General features: G+C 44.7%; 1 protein-coding gene across 1 annotated transcript; it reads left to right on the top strand.

The window, feature by feature from the left end:
* The first annotated feature begins 5,925 nt into the window (after positions 1 to 5,925).
* LMOD2 (leiomodin 2) lies at positions 5,926 to 14,061 on the top strand. The gene is given in 5 exon segments (XM_055307250.1): positions 5,926 to 6,344; positions 11,536 to 11,732; positions 11,786 to 12,663; positions 12,666 to 12,946; positions 13,689 to 14,061. Coding segments are annotated over 5 exon segments (1,656 nt in total). The 5' UTR covers positions 5,926 to 6,071; the 3' UTR covers positions 13,716 to 14,061.
* The last annotated feature ends 2,564 nt before the right edge of the window (positions 14,062 to 16,625 follow it).

Raw genomic sequence — 16,625 nt, 5'->3', positions numbered from 1 at the left:
CACAAAGAGTAATGTTCAGAATTACTGAATCACTATATTGTATACCTGAAACTAATATAACACTATAAGTGAACTAAACTGGAATTTTTTTTAAAAAAATTACTCTATATTGTGAAAAATGGGAAAATGTCAGTCTTCCAAGAAAATGAGGACAGCAAGACTCAAGTTCAGACAGAGGAGAATAGTCAGAAATGAAGCAGGGGACTCAAGGGTTGTTTAAAGTCCAAGAGTCCAGGCTTGTGATTGAACATACCCATGGTGGCAAGAGAGGGAGCCAAAAGGTAACACACAGGCTCCAGCAATTGAGGGGGTAGAGATGCCACTCACAGAAATGTGGAAGTCTGCATGTGGGGTAGGGGAAGCCGAAAGAGGGAAATCAAAGTATTAATTTGGGGCAGGTTGAGGGTTAGGTGCAGGCAAGGCATCTAAATGCAGATCGGTTTTAGCTCAATAGAATAATACGTCATTGTAAAGCTGGACCTTTCATATCACTGAAACTACTCATATTAAATCTGAGACTGAACAGGGCCTCTTGCAGAATAAAACAAAGGACCTGGAGATATGAGATTTTTCTTAAAAAGGAGGTTCATATAATACATTCATTTAACTCTGTTGTGTGGTTATAAATAGAAATACCTATATATTTTGAAATACAAACAATTCCTGAAATTACCAAATTCTTCCTGAAATTTGGAAGGTTTTTTTTTTTAAGATTTTATTTATTTATTTGAGAAAGAGAGAGTGTGGGAGCACCAGCAGGAGGAGGGGCAGAGGGAGAAGTAGAAGCAGACTCCCCTCTGAGCAGGGAGCCCAATGCAGGGCTCAATCCCAGGACCCTGAGATCATGACCCGAGCTGAAGGCAGACGCTTAACCAACTGAGCCACCCAGGCACCCCTGAAACTTGGAGGTTATTAAAACAGAAATAATTGGTAGAGCCTCACAACACTTCCAAACATTGAGAGCCAAAAGCACATAAACCACAGGCAAAGTAATTAATTCCAGCCACGCAGAGTGTTAGACTGATAGTTATTACTCACGAGAGGAGGTAGGAGGTCTCCGATGACTGCCTATAAACACTATTTACTCAAATACCAGGTCTGCCGGCAGGGCGGGTATTACAGAGTTTTGAAGGTGCTGAGGAGTTTTACTTCTGTTGAGTTTCCGTTAATATCAAGATACTTGCTGGGATTAACTGTTGCCTGTATTGAAGAGGTCCAACTATAGCTAGGGAAACATTGAAGTTTTCCATTTAACAGTAGATGATAACAAAGTCCAAAACTCCTTGACATGGCCTTTGAAGTAAAAAGTGTTCAACATCTATATGCATCTACCATGATGCTGGTGGCTGTTAAAAACAAGAAGAGGAGGAAGAGGAGGAGGAAGAGGAGGAGGAGGAGGAGGAAGAGGAGGAGGAGGAGGAGGAGGAGATTGAGGGGCAAGATACCAAGGCATTCTATTGGAAATAGTACATGAGCCAGAGTCCATTTCTGCCCTTCCCTACCTCCTCCCCACCCCTATGTGGAATACCGCCCCAGGTTTTATTTTTCTGTTTGCTTTCCTACCCCTGTGCGTTTGCTTAGAGGCTATCTCTGCCTGGAAAGCTCTCTATCAGCTTCTGTGCCTTCTCCAACTCCACCCACGTGGCTGCGTTGCTTCTTCATCTGTACTCCATGTCTCTCCTTTTACTGGCACAGTGACTGAGCTGTCACTGCACTGTGTTACTGTCAGCTGTGTGCCTCTCTCCCAGGAGTGTGAACTCCTGAGGGTAGGGACCAGATCAATTTCTATTTTTCTGTGTGTATTCCTGGCTTCCAGTGGACAGTACCTATCCACACAGTATTGTGTATTCAATACACATTATTGAATAAACAAACAAACAAACAAACGATAGCATTTTCAAGAGGAAACCAAAAGAGAGAAAAGATTGAAAGAGGAAACTGTTTTCACTAAAAGGAATTTGCCAATATAATGTGAAAACGTGTATATCTGATTGTGAATCGAGAACCATAAAAATAATTCTTCCCAAAATAGGTATTTTTTTTTAACAAAAGATGCTAATCGTCAAAGGGCTTGGATATTATTGACTCTAAAAGCAATTCTACCCCAAAACACAATGTAATCAAGCAGGAAAAAGTCCTGAAATAGAAAATGCTGATGCCTAGAACACATTTGATTGGATTTTTTTTTCCTCAAGGGAAAAGGTATTTTTTCCTCAAGGTGGATAAAGTTGCAAAGAAATTTAAATTTCTCATCATACTTAAGTCTGGCCAGGCCCAGTGGCCATGTTTAATTGCTCAGCAGAGTTTCATCCAATGGATTTCAAGTTTGTGGAGAATACTTAGAGAGGGGTCCAGTGAACTAATATTACCCATGAGTTGTAATTATGATGGCAATCAGAGTGATTTGTAACATATGTACTAGGATATCTAAGGACCATTGTTCTGAAGGTACTGTCCTTGAGAGGCCATAATTTTTTTTCCATTGATGCTGTTACAGGGCAAAACTCTTCCAGATTCATTTCCAAAGTCATGTGTCAGCCATCCAAGATTTGAGAGAAGAAACTCACATAAGACTAAATGTATTCTGGGTTGTTCCAATGAGAACACTAAACTATCTGGGGTGATTTTTCAAGAGATCAGTTTCAACGCAATAGAAAAGAATTTTTTTTAAAGATTTGACCAATCCAACAATGAAATGGATATTTCCTAATGTATAATTTTCACTGCAAGTGTTCAAGTAAACCCTCGATAACCACTTAAAGAAGTGATGAAGAGAGGATTAATGTATTTCAAAGCCCCTTTGAAAGCTGAGAACCTGTGATTCAAAGAATATCTGGGTAATTATTTTATAGTCACACTAAATGTATATTACAGTCTGCATGCATCAAGCCAGGTGTGTGCTCAAACATCACCTTGTTACAGCGATCTTTATCTATATGAACTATCACACACACACCCCGTCTCCTTTCTTCTCTCTTTCTTTCTCACCTTCTCTCTTTCTTTCTTTCTCTCTTTCTCCTTCTATTTCTCTCCATAGAGCCTTGGTCTGATATGTTTTTGTATTTATTTATTTATTTGTATATTGTTTCCCCTGACTAAAGAATGTAAGCTCCACGAAGGAAGGGATTTGGTTTGTTTTCTTCACTGCTCTAACCCCAGCACCTAAACTGGAATCTGTCATAAAGTGTGTGTTTAATAGATTATCAAATTAAAATACTACTAAAATGTTACAGAAAAATTACACACGTGAGAGAGACAGTGAGAGGAAGGAAGGAAGAGAGCAAAAGCCATAATTCCACTATTTTGAGGTACATAATTATAGGCTCTTTGTAGTTTCTTCTCATCTCTTTGCTTTCAAAGAAGTTTTTATATAGTTGTAATCATCATTCATCGTTTTACCTAAAACATTTTATACAGCTGAAAAATTCTCATCTCATTCACCAAATGTGACTTATAGTGATTTGATGTCATTTCCAAAAACTAAACCCATTTTCACATTTAAAAAAGATATGTAGGGATCCCTGGGTGGCACAGCGGTTTGGTGCCTGCCTTTGGCCCAGGGCGCGATCCTGGAGACCCAGGATCGAATCTGATGTGGGGCTTCCTGCATGGAGCCTGCTTCTCCCTCTGCCTATGTCTCTGCCTCTCTCTCTGTGTGTGACTATCATGAATAAATAAATTTTAAAAATCTTAAAAAAAAAAAAGATAGTGACCAGTAAGGCTACACAAAAGACATATGCCACAGCCCAAAGAAAACCAACAAGCTCACTATTTCTAATTTCATAATCATCTCATCAGTATCATTGAAAAGAGTCATAGTTATTTTTGGAAGCAGAATAGCATCATGAGCTAAGATCATCATAGCCAAAACACTCTTGAAAAAAAAAAAAAAGAAGTTGGAGGACTTATACCTCCTGATTTCAACATGGACTACAAAGCTATAGCAATTAAGACAATGTGGTATCAGCATAAAAAATAAACACATAGATCCACAGAACACAAGTGACTCTCCTGAAACAAGCCCTTACATTATGGCCAATTAATTTTCCACAAAGGCAGCCACGCACTTCAGTAGGGGAAAGTATAGCCTTTTTCCCAAAGAGATGCTAAGCCAATCGGATGCCTGTATGCAAAAAGATGAATTTAGGCCCCTACGTTACACATATGCAAATATAAGGTGATATGGGTAACAGACTTAATTATGAACACCTAAAACTGTAGAACTCTCAGAAGGAAAACATAGGAATGACTTGGATTAGGAAAATATGTCTTAGCTGTAACACCAAGAATTCAAGTGGTAAATGAAGAAAATTGATAAATTGGACTTCATCAAAGTTAAAAACATTCACTCTTCAAAAGACACCAGTAGACAACTCAAAATTGCAGAATGGAAGAAAATACCTGCAAAGCATATACTTGCTACAGTCCAGAATATATTCTAGAACTCTTACAGGCCAAGAAGAAGAAGATGATTGAATTTAAAATGAGTGTAAGATTTGTTCCAAAAAAATTTCATCAAAGGAGAGACGGACACATGAAATGATGCCCAACATCACTAGTTACGGGAGGAATGAAAATTAAAACTGCAGTGAGATATATTTCACACCCACTAAAATTATAATCAGAAAGACGGGCAGGAACAAATTAGGATGTGGACAGTCCGGAACTGATGTCATTGCTGATAGGAACGTAAATGGGACAGCCATTTTGGAAAACAGTTTGGCAACTTCTTGAAGAGTTAGATTTAAATGTGCCCTTTAACGAAGCAGTTCCTCCATTATGTAGCTACCCAAGAGAAATGAAAACATACGGCTACACAAAGACTTGCATGTAAATGTTCACAGCATTATCTGTAACAACCCAAACCTGGAAACAACCCCAATATTCACCAACTCCTGAATGTAATAAACAAAATATGGTATATTGCACGTGTTAAGTGTATACTTTTATGCACACACATCTGAACAGCTCTTATCTATCGGTATGCTAAGATGATATATGGATGAAAACCTGTAAATCATTTATTTATTTTTCACACTCAAAAGAATACAGACATATATATAATCGCATGTTAGAATCTCTTCAGTTTTCAGCCCAGATACAAATCTGGGTTCAAATTCTAGTTCCACCACTTTTTTAGCTCTGTGGCCGTGGGCTAGTTACTTGTGCTAATAAAATAAGGATGATGGTATACACCTCACAGGACTGTGGCATTAAATGAAATAAAATATATAAAATGCTTAGCACTAACAAGCCATACCCAGTATTATTATTTGTCTTTTTGGAGTTTTATTTTCAAATCTAATTGTTTACTAATACTTTCAGCTGAGGAGAAGGAAGCCATTTCATTGAGTGGAGAAAGCCACTTCTGTACGTCTAGCTGTCTGACTTCAAAGTTTTCACTTAAACTCTCAGAGCTTCAGTTTCCAAAATCTGTAAAGGAGGACAATCACCTCGCAGGACTTGTTATGATTGGTGCCTTGTAAACTGCAAAATACAATAAAAGTTTAAAGGTGCTGTATTATTACAGCCTTCTGCTACCATCACTGCCACCCACAGTATGTTTCTGGAAGAACCCGAATAACCACTCATAACAGAGTGATGTATAGTCATTTCTCAACCTCTGAGACTATAATCAAAAGATCTTTTCATGGCCCTGGTGGTGGTAGCGAGTCCTTTTCAAAATAAGTCTTATGCCCCTGTTGTTTGAATACAAAGTGAGGACTGTGTTACTCCCTATCTGAAGCACTCTCTGCCTGTCCTCATGAGCTATCGGGCTCAGCTAAATATGTCCCTGGCCAGTATGTTAATAATCCCCACTGGTTCTGAGACCTCCATCCACCGCCGATGTGACATTCTTTGTGTTCAAATGTCTAGCTGACGTCTGCTGCTTAAAACAGCCCATGCTTTCACCCCCTCTCTGCATTGTCACGGCCCTGTCTCACCGCTCTTAAAAGGCCACTCCTGGCTCCAGTTGCCGACCAGCCTGCCCACTTGCCTCCCGGCCTGCCTGCCGGCTGCCTCGGATGCCTGCCTCTTCCAGTTCCGTGGGGGTCTAACAAGGCAGGACCATGTCTACCTTTGGCTACAGGAGAGGACTTAGCAAATATGAATCCATCGACGAGGATGAACTTCTGGCTTCCCTGTCAGCTGAGGAGCTGAAGGAGCTAGAGAGGGAGCTGGAAGACATTGAACCCGATCACAGCCTGCCCGTGGGGCTAAGGCAAAAGAGTCTGACCGAGAAAACCCCCACGGGGACGTTCAGCAGAGAGGCACTGATGGCCTATTGGGAAAAGGAGTCCCAAAAACTCCTGGAGAAGGAGAGGCTGGGGGAGTGTGGAAAGGTAGGCTCTCGGGTTTTTACTTAGTGGCTCCCACCCTCGGCCCCCACCCCCAACCCAGGAACCCGTTTTCCCTAACTTTACAGCCTGCTTCACTCGTAACCTTTTCTCGTAACCCATTTGCACCTGCTACTGAAAGATTCCTCAGGAATCCCCCACCCCCACCCCAGTGGATCAAAGTATGTAAAACTCTTAGCTGGGATCCTTTGAGTGACTTTAATCAATCAGGATGGAAAATAATCCATGGGTTTAGATATATTGCCAAACATAAGTCTAATTTAGGCTGTAAGTTGCTAATGCAGCATAGTGTCTGTGACTGTATATATAGAGAGAGAAAGAAAGAGGGAGAAAGAGAGAGACATATGTATACATATATGTGTGTAAAGACAGAAGTGAGTATTCTCTGGTTGCTTTGACTGTGATGGTGGCTACAGTAAAAATAATTCTTTGACTTCCAACACCAAGAAGTAAGCGGAGGTGGAAAGGACATGGCAATGAGAGCCGGTTGTTAGGCCTTGAACAGGGAGTCATCTCTGCAGAGTTCTCTTTTCCATCCATCCATGGAGGGAGTTGAATCCAGGGTTTCTTTTGTAAATCAAGAACCCCTTTGAGATTTTGATAAGTTAGGGGCCTTCTCCTTAAGAACGGTGTGCTTGTGCATACATACACAAACTTTTACATGGAATTTCAAAATGGCAACACACATCCTGACGCCCACCTGAAGACCCATGTTAGGCACACCTGGTAGGTGACCGCTAAGATTCGTTTCTACTTTATAATGGTGACTCTGAGACCAGGAAATGTTCTTCTACTAAAGCTCAGGTCTGTTAAGTTTTGTTTTCTGCCCAGGAAACAGTTCCTTTGAATTTTAGGTTACTTAAAGTTACTTTGAATTTGCCTAATAAGTCATTATCAGAAGAAAGTTCAAAAGACTATGTTCTGGGAAAATAGTAACGGCAATAACACTGTTAATAGTGTATAATAAAGTCCTGAATTTCAGGTCAGGAGCAACGGTTTAAAACCTCTGGGCTCCACTAGCATCATCTAAAATCAAAATGGCCCAAAGCCAATGGCAAGACTTCCACAGTACTAATCTAGGCACTGTTAGATGATCTTGATGATAGGGTGTGTGGGCTACATTTGTAGCAAGATATGTGTGAGCCTTGTTCATGTCAATCATCACGGGAAGGGCCACTGGGATCAGGCCAGGGTCTGCCAAGGCCACGGTGGCTGTCTGCACTGGGGGCAGGAGGGTGGTGGGGAGGCCGGAATTGGGCTGGTCAGTTCCTCCACAACCATGATTCTTAGAGGTCTTTTTTAAAATTTTTCCTGATGTGAGAATATGTGTCAAAAGTCTGACAAAATTTGTAAAATATAACATTTTTGTTATGGTCCTTAAAGAATTTCCTTGATAAAAAGATGAAAATTGCCACAGAATATTCAGGAGAGACTGCCATCGTAGCAGTAACCCAGCAAAGGCATTTTCATGTCTTAGTGTCTTGAGATCAGTGGGAGATCAAGGGCAAAGCTTGTTGTCAGTTATGACGGGATGCATCCTGATCCTGCCAAAGGTTTTGCTGATCCCTGCCAATGTCTTATCAGCTCAATTAGAGAGGCTGTGTGTTGATGAACTTTGATTCCTTTCTCCGGAGTTAACTTTTCTCCCACTGCACTCTCCCAGCTGGCCAGCTGTCTCTGTAGTCACAAGGAGTCCTGAGCAGAAGCCTGGGGATGGAGGGTGTAAACTCATCCCCACCACAGGACAAAGCTCAAGACAGCTGGCGGGTGGGTGGGGGCTGGAGTGGCCATATAAGGAAGAGCAGTGCAGAACGGACCAGGAGAAGGAAATGAGGGTCTTTGTTATAAGGCTATCGGCTCTGTAAAGACTTACAAAAATCATGTTCAGTGCCTATTGAATGACGGACTGTGCCCTTGTGGGTCCACGCAGATTATGCTCCCTTAAGCTCCAAGGGGCCTTGGAGACCAGAGGGTCTGGCTCCCCTAACTTGAGTATCTGCTGGGTGACAGGCAGAGGGGCCAGTGAGTTCACTCACAAGATTACAGGGAATTGTCACCTTCTGCGCATGAGAACTGAGATGAGGGGAGGTTAAGAAATTGAGTTGAAGCGAACAGCTTATAAGGAGAGCAGACATTCAAATGGAGGTCTGCTGGTGCCGAGATTGCCATTCTCAAAATGTGGGTGCCCAACCCTTCAGCATCACCTGGGAATTTCTCAGACGTACTCATTCTCGGGCTCCCCCAGGCCTCCTGGGAGTGGGGCCCAGCCTTCTGTGGTCTCAATAGCCCCCAGGGGTGATTATGACACACACTACAGTTAAGGACCACGCAACTGTACCATGGCTTCTCTGAGACTTCTCAGAGCTTTACCGACTTGACTACACAGTCAGCCAGCTCTTCCGGGGTAGACTCAGAACCAGAACTAAAAATCAAGCACTCTCCCCTCCTTGTTTATGTGATGATGCCAGGGAGGTGATCAGGAGACACGGTTGGCCACCCCTTCTTGTTGCCTTATATATTCCCTAAGAGTGTCAACATTTGCCTTCTCTATACTCACCCCTCAGGCCGCACCCCATCCCCGCCCTCCCACCCCCATTCTCACAAGGATCAAGGCTAACTCCAGAGCAGTGGCAGATAGCAGACCTGAAGCAGTGCAGTCAGTCCAAATGCCAGATAATACAGGAAGTAGGCAAAGCCTGCTTTTTCACATCCTCTTATTTCCCTCTCTAGATATTCTGGTATCCTCCTAGATGTCCCCCACCTGGGGCAGCTAGCCATCCCAGATTGTCTGGGACTATTCAGGCTTAAGAACTACAAATCCTGCACCCTGGGAAACCCCACAGTCCCAGGCAAGCCAGCACAGTCACCCACCTAGCCCTGGCCTTGTCCTGACTCTCAGTGGCTGGTAGACAATGTCCATTTAGATCCATTCAGTCAACAAATATTTATAGAACCCCTACCACATGTTCAACACTGTGCTAGGTGAACAAACCAGACATGATCCTTGTCCTCACCCAAATAACAATCTTTTGGGAAAATGACAAACAAGTAATTAAAATAGGTACCTATTTAGTGGGGGAAGTAGAATGCCACATATGACGAAGAATATGAGGAGATAACGTGAGGAGGCATCAAAGAAGGCTTTCTGGAAAAAGTGTCATTTGGATGTTACATGACAACTCATCGCTGGATAACAGTTGCAGATATTGTCTCTCTCAGACACGTTTTGAGGGAAAAACATCTCTTGAAACCGAAGCCCAGAGGTCTTTTAAAAAGCAAAGGGGATAAAATTTAATAGTGGCATGAAAGGCAATATATCTTAGATTTTGAGACAGGTAGGTCTCTTTTCTCCAAATGTTGAAACAGCTAGAACTTCACACAAACACAACATGCACGCACTATCCCCCTTCCTCCTGCTCCTGAAGAAGTGAGTAAACAGAGACCAGCCAACCATCCCAGGAGCGGCTGACCCCTGCCCCAGGCCATCACTTGGTGCCTGCCACTCCAAACAAGTGGATAACTGGAGGCTGTTTTGTGGTAGCAACTGGGCAAACAAACCCGGAGACACTGTACAGTGTTTTCCAAAGCTCATTCCACATGTCTCAGGCAGCAGAAGCCCTGGGGGTTAAAAAAAAAAAAAAGTTGCCAATGTAGAGGGAATGACCTAGGCTTTGGGGAAAAGGGAAGGATTGAGGCTTTAGAGGAGATAAAAGAAAGGACTAAACAGATGGCATTAGGGGAAATTCGACTCTATCAGCAATTTCCAGAATTCTTTTTTTATCAGAAAAGATAGTAAAAGAAAGAAAGAAAGAAAGAAAGAAAGAAAGAAAGAAAGAAAGAAAGAAAGAAAGAAAAGAAAGAAAGAGAAAGAAAGGAAAGAAAGAAAGAAAGAAAGAAAGAAAGAAAGAAAGAAAGAAAGAAAGAGAGAAAGAGGAAGGAAGGAAGGAAGGAAGGAAGGAAGGAAGGAAGGAAGGAAGGAAGGAAGGAAGAAGGAAGAAAGAAGAGGTCACTCGGCATCTTAGTACAAAGTCTCATAAGCAGGAAAAAAGACAGAATTAAGGCTGTGTATGCCCGAAAGTCTTTCATAATTGATACATGGTAAATAATTGAAGACCATCAGGCCGGGGCAATGGCTTGCCTCAAGATTTCCTACTGGTCTCTGCTGTTTCATGCTATGGTTAGAATCTGGCTAGTGCCAGCGGCGATTATCGTTCCCACCCCGTGTCTCCTGCAGTCCGTCTCATTTAACCCTGCGCTAGCTAGCGTGAGATCTCGAGTCAATGTGCAGCAAAGGGTGACCCGAATGTTTTTCTGCGGAGCTAGGTTGTGACCTGCTGCTGCCATGAGCAAATGGCCCCCCTGCCCCCTGGGCTTCCCTTGCCACAGCAGCAACAGAGACAGCCGCAGGTCTCAGCTGGTGGTGGTGGTGGGGGGGGGTGTCTCTGAGACCCCGAGCCAGGCTCTACCCCAGAGGCACATTAATGTTGGAGAAACGAAGGACGCCCACACAAGCCATCGACCAAGGGCACAGAGCACTCGGCGACTGTCCCAGCTGCTACGAGAGGCAAATTTGAGGCAGAATTTCTGAACTTTACAAAAGGGAATCCATTTCCATGTTGTGTATTTTTGTTGCCATTTGTTCATTAGAGATGGAGAAATAGGGAAGGACAGAGGAGGGATTCCAGAAGCGGGGGCTGGATTTGCTCAGTTCTAAGCAGACAGGGAGTCAGGGAGTTCTGAACAAGTGGTTGAGAGAATGGGAAACGGACCAAGGGTTTTCCAAAGCTGAAGTTCCCACTCGTTTGTTCAAATTGGCAAAAACGATTGCAAATGTTGACATAATACGCAGAATCCTGGATATTTATTCCTCAGGGAAGAAAAATGTTTGCCTGCAAACAACCGTTGAAAGTTCTGCAGTGAAGGGTTTACCCTGCCGGCCCCAACCAGGGAGCTCAGAGGCGAGAGCCCAACCTTTGCCTCACCTGCTTTTGTGTCATTTGCCACGCGTCATTTCCCTTTTTTATTTTCCAGGGATACAGTCGGCGTAGAAACACTGTTTGGGTTGTAGGTGTGGAAAGTAGTGATTCCACATGTCGCAAAAAATCACGCGTTACTTTTGTAAGTCTAAAAACCTGGTGCTTAGAAATGACCGAGTTGACGCTGTCGTGCTCTCCAGGTGGCCGAGGAAGAGGACAAAGATGAGAGCGAGGAGGAGCTGATGTTCACGGAGACGAACAGCGAGGTTTCCGAGGAGGCGTACACCGAGGAGGAGGAGGACGAGGAGGACGAGGAGGACGAGGAGGACGAGGAGCGCGAGGAGCGCGAGGAGCGCGAGGAGCGCGAGCACGCGGCGGAGCGGGGAACAGCGGGAAAGCAGAAAAGCATCAACGGAACAGCCAGTCCCGGAAGCGGAAGCGGAAGCGAAGCGGAAGCGGCGGTCCTGACAGCGCCGCGCCGCAGACGTTTCGAAGCCAAATAGAGGACGTCCATCTGACCAACGGCCACGGTGGGAGGAACGCGGAGCCCCCGGCTGCCGCTCACCCCTGCGGGAACCCCACGGCCATCGAGGAGACCCTGGAGAAGATCAGGAGCAACGACCCCGACACCACGGAGGTCAACCTGAACAACATCGAGAACATCGCGCCGCAGACCCTCGCCCGCTTCGCCGCCGCGCTCGCGGCCAACACGGCGGTGAGGACCTTCAGCCTCGCCAACACGCGCGCCGACGACAGCGCCGCCGCCGCCATCGCCGAGATGCTCCGCGTCAACCGGCACATCACCAGCGTCAACGTGGAGTCCAACTTCCTCACGGGCAAGGGCGTCCTGGCCCTCATGAGGGCCCTGCAGCACAACACGGTGCTCACCGAGCTGCGCTTCCACAACCAGCGCCACCTCATGGGCAGCCAGGTGGAGATGGAGATCGTCAAGCTGCTCAGGGACAACACCACGCTGCTGAGGCTGGGCTACCACTTCGAGCTCCCGGGACCAAGAATGAGCATGACGAGCCTCCTCACGAGAAATATGGATAAACAGAGGCAGAAACGGAGGCAGGAGCAAAAACAGCAAGAGGGCTGCGACGGGGGAGCCAACCTGAGGACCAAAGTCTGGCAAAGGGGAACCCCTGGCTCCTCGCCCTATGCGTCTCCCAGGGACTCTCCCTGGTCATCCCCCAAACTGCCCGCGAAAGGCCACTCGGCGGCGGCGGCGGCGAGGCGGCCTGCGTCCCCCGCGGCGCCCCCCGCGCCCCCGCCGCCGCCCCCGCAGAAGCTGCCGCCGCCGCCGCCCCCGCCCCCGCCGCCGCCGCCCCCCCGCCGCCCCCGGAGAAGAAACTGATCACGCGAAACATCGCAGAAGTCATCAGACAACAGGAGAGCGCCCAGCGGGCGTTACAGAATGGACAGAAAAAGAAAAAAGGGAAGAAGGTTAAGAAGCAACCAAACAATATCCTAAAGGAGATCAAAAATTCCCTGAGGTCAGTGCAAGAAAAGAAAGCGGAAGAGAGTTCCCGCCCTTCTACGCCCCTGAGGTCAGCTCACGAGAACCTCATGGAAGCTATTCGGGGAAGCAGCATCAAGCAGCTGAGGCGGGTAAGTCAGCCCCAGGGCAGCTTGGGGGCGCACGTGCAGTAAGTGACTGAGCCTCGGTGGCTCGAGGGCACGGGGGGGGGGGGGCGGGGAGCTCTAGAAATGTTGAGCGATGAATGTTTAAGATATTTTGGTATGCAGGAGCAAGCCTCCAGGCCTGGAGCCGAGGAGCAGGTCAGCAGGGAGGGAGGGAGCACGTTTCCAACGTCTGACAAGGGCGCCTGGGCCACCTTCTCAGCACCTCGGTTCTGGAAGGGCCAGGCCGATTTTAAGACACTCCGGCATGTAAACATCCTGATTTCCTTAATAAGAAAATTGGGGAATAGGATTTACATTCCGAAACAGAGTCATCACTTGGCAAAAATTTTACCGCAGAAGTTGCAAGTGATTTACAACCTCATTTTTTTTTTAAGGATTTTTATCTATTTATTCATGATAGACGTAGAGAGAGAGAGGCAGAGACACAAGCAGGCTCCACGCAGGGAGCCCGATGCGGGACTGGATCCCGGGACTCCAGGATCGTGCCCTGGGCCAAAAGCAGGCGCCAAACCGCTGAGCCACCCAGGGGTCCCTACAACCTCTTTATGTTACACAGTCTGAGTATCGAGTATCACACGATACGGCAGTGATCGGTCTATGCGATCCGAGTTTGTCTCAGAGGACCCTGCCAGAGACATGCCCTACAGATATTTTTCACTTTCTCATTTGTGTTGTTTTATTGAAAGAAAATCCCCTATTTTTATAGGTGGAAGTTCCAGAAGCTCTGCGATAAAAACATGATCTTTAGAAGAGGATGAAGAACCATTCGGTGGTATTAAATAAGATGCATTGTGAGATGTTTCTATGATCCCTTCTTCAATTTGAAATGTTTCCTGACTTTAATAATAGCCTTACCCGTTAATCCCAAAAAAAAGAATTTTAAGAAACAATCGGCATGTTTCTTCTGTAAATATGAAAATAAACTACTTTTTTTTTATGTTATGAGATTTCTGTTGGCAAAAAGCGGTTTATTTAAAGATGCGCTTATATCTCTGGATATGTTGATAACTCCGAGCTGTAATGAGCTAATGAAATGTGCTGTTATTTTTGTAATCCCAATAAATTTGGATTGAAGTTTTTGGGTTTTTTTTTTTTTTTTAAGAACAAACCAGTTTTTGTGTGTGTGAGTTGATACATCCGTCAAGTATGTATGTAACATTGCCAAATATTAAAACTATTACATTCTCACCCTAAAAGGGTTTGGATCCTTAGCATTTTCCTTTCTTCGTTGTTTTCATGTCTAAGAAAATTCGATCAGAGCTCTTTCTAAAAAGTCTGAAATAAAAATTTTCCTAAAAGTCTTCTTGGCAGTGAGGTAAAAGCTCTAGAAGATCCCAAAGTGGCCGCTATCATCGTGGATGCATTGATACTAGACCCAGGGTGTCAGCTGACACCCCCACATTCCCCGAAAGGCTGATTTGTACCCAGGAGTCAACTGAATATTTACAACTATTTCTGGAAGAAAAAAAAAAATAAAGGAAAGCTTCTTGGTAGAGGAAATAGTGTTCGGGGAATTCCTAGAACATAAGCCCTGAATTCAGAGCTATCTTGTGGCTGATACTAAAGGCTCACTGCTCAAGTCTCCCTTTGAACTCTCCTGGTGGGCCTCTGCCGTCTTCTGCCCTACACAGGTGGTGATGCGGACATCCCTGACACACATCCTTGACACACATCCCAGGACAAAGGCACATGCGTTTCTAATCCCCGAATATCATTGGATTCCCACCACCTCTCTCTCAAGGAAGGTCTGAATTCAAATAACGCCCGAGATTACCCTCATCCCACCCCCGTGCTCCACTCCAGTTTATGAAAGCTATAAATCTCTTCCAAAGTCCTTTGTATTAACTAAGATTAGCAATGTTTCCCCTGTGACCTGCAGAGTCTAACAGTGCTCCTGGCAAAGCTCTCTGGGCCACCCATTCAATAATTGTTTGTTCTACTTACAAAGCTCTGGATTATCTCCAATCAAGAGGATTGTATGTCACTAGGAAATTTGTCCAAAAGTTCTTGGCTTTGTTTCTTTTAGTCTGTTTCTATCATTCTGCCATTCTCTTACTCTGTGAGCACCACCTATGTAATGTCTTACGGAGGGTGCCAGAGGCCTGTGAGCTGAGTCAGGACTCTGGCTCCACGTGAAGAGTGATTGACACTTTCTGAACTATCTGAATTTTCTCATGTATACTTTTCCCCAAAATGTGAAAAGGTGAAAAACCAAACATAATATATAAATAGTCCGTGATAAGACAGGTAAGATGTGATCAGATACTAAGTGGGTACATTAATCATTCAGGAAAGACTTTGCTAGAATGTTATTTCAGAATACAGCACTGTAAACATTTGAGGTGCTATGACTCCATTCAGCACAGGACAGGGATTCTTAGTTCATCCTTCCTGCAAACTCAGAGATTAGTTCATTCTCTATAAAGAGCTTTCAGCTCACTGGGAGAAGAGTGTACAAGGGCAGATGAAGTGTTTAGGCTGTGATTTATATTTGCACATTAATCTCCTGAAGTACACATCATCCTGATTTGAAACGGGGCCAGGATGCTAAGTCTCACTCTGCGTCGGGAGCCCTGCCGCCCGAGGCATTTATAAGTCAGTGTCAGCACGACGTTGATTTAATACCTGCCCTGACGTAGTTGTTCCGAACCAGAGAAGGGAAGGGGGTAATAACAGGCTACTAGGCCTACGCTGAGATGCACCTACTGAGTAGGGCAAATCCATAGGTTCTGGAAAAGACCTCCTACCCACTGCCTTTCATGACAGAGTTAACACTATCTTTTCTTTAGTCCTCTGAGGCTTGGAACGTGGAGTTTTATTTTCATTAATCATCAAAGAGCTTGACCTAAGAGACTAAGAATTGAGGTAAGGATTACAGAACTCAGAAATATGGTACCAACGTGAATGCACCTGACAACTCCCACAAAGATTTTCTAAATGCCTACCGTGTTCCAGGAGCTTTTCTGGGTGCTGAGGATACACAGGGAACGAAGGAGATAAAAATCTCTCCTCATGTAACTGACATTCTCATCGAGGAAGCTTCCACCATTCCTGCCAGGATCATGCCCTTACTTATCAAGTTCCTGTGTATGAGACACTCTGCTTGGTGCTGGGGGAGACCAAGTCACATTAGAAAGTGTCCCCTACCTCAAAGCAGTGGGAATCCCGAGAGAACCATCCCTTCCCGAATACGTGATAAGAACTGACTTAGAGACAGGTTAGGGTCCTCTGTGGACACGGAGGAAGCCTAATCACGTAAAGTTAGTGTAAGCAAGCTTTTTCTGTAAAGAACTAAGGAGTAAATATTTTAGAGTTTGTGGGCTGTTTGGTTTCTGCCAGAACTAGTTAATTTTGCCCCTGCAGGGCAAAAACAGCCATTGGCAATCTGTAAATGAGAAAGCATGTGTGTGTCCTAATAAACTTTATTTATAGACATTCAAATTTAACATTCCAGAGTTAACGTTCCTCTTTTGATTTTTTTCTGACCATTTAAAAATGTAAATGCTTTTCTTAGTTCACAGGCTCTACAAAAAATAGGTGTTGGATGGATTTGATTTGTGAGCCACAGTTTTCCCTGTGGACCCTTGACCAAAAGCAGATAAGGACTCAAGAAAAGTTTCTCAGGGGAGGTGCCTGGGTAGCT

This window comes from Nyctereutes procyonoides, unplaced genomic scaffold, assembly GCF_905146905.1.
Source record: "Nyctereutes procyonoides isolate TBG_1078 unplaced genomic scaffold, NYPRO_anot_genome, whole genome shotgun sequence".
NCBI lineage: Eukaryota > Metazoa > Chordata > Mammalia > Carnivora > Canidae > Nyctereutes > Nyctereutes procyonoides.
Note: the sequence above shows the minus strand (reverse complement) of the source record. Positions and strands in the feature narration are given on the sequence as shown.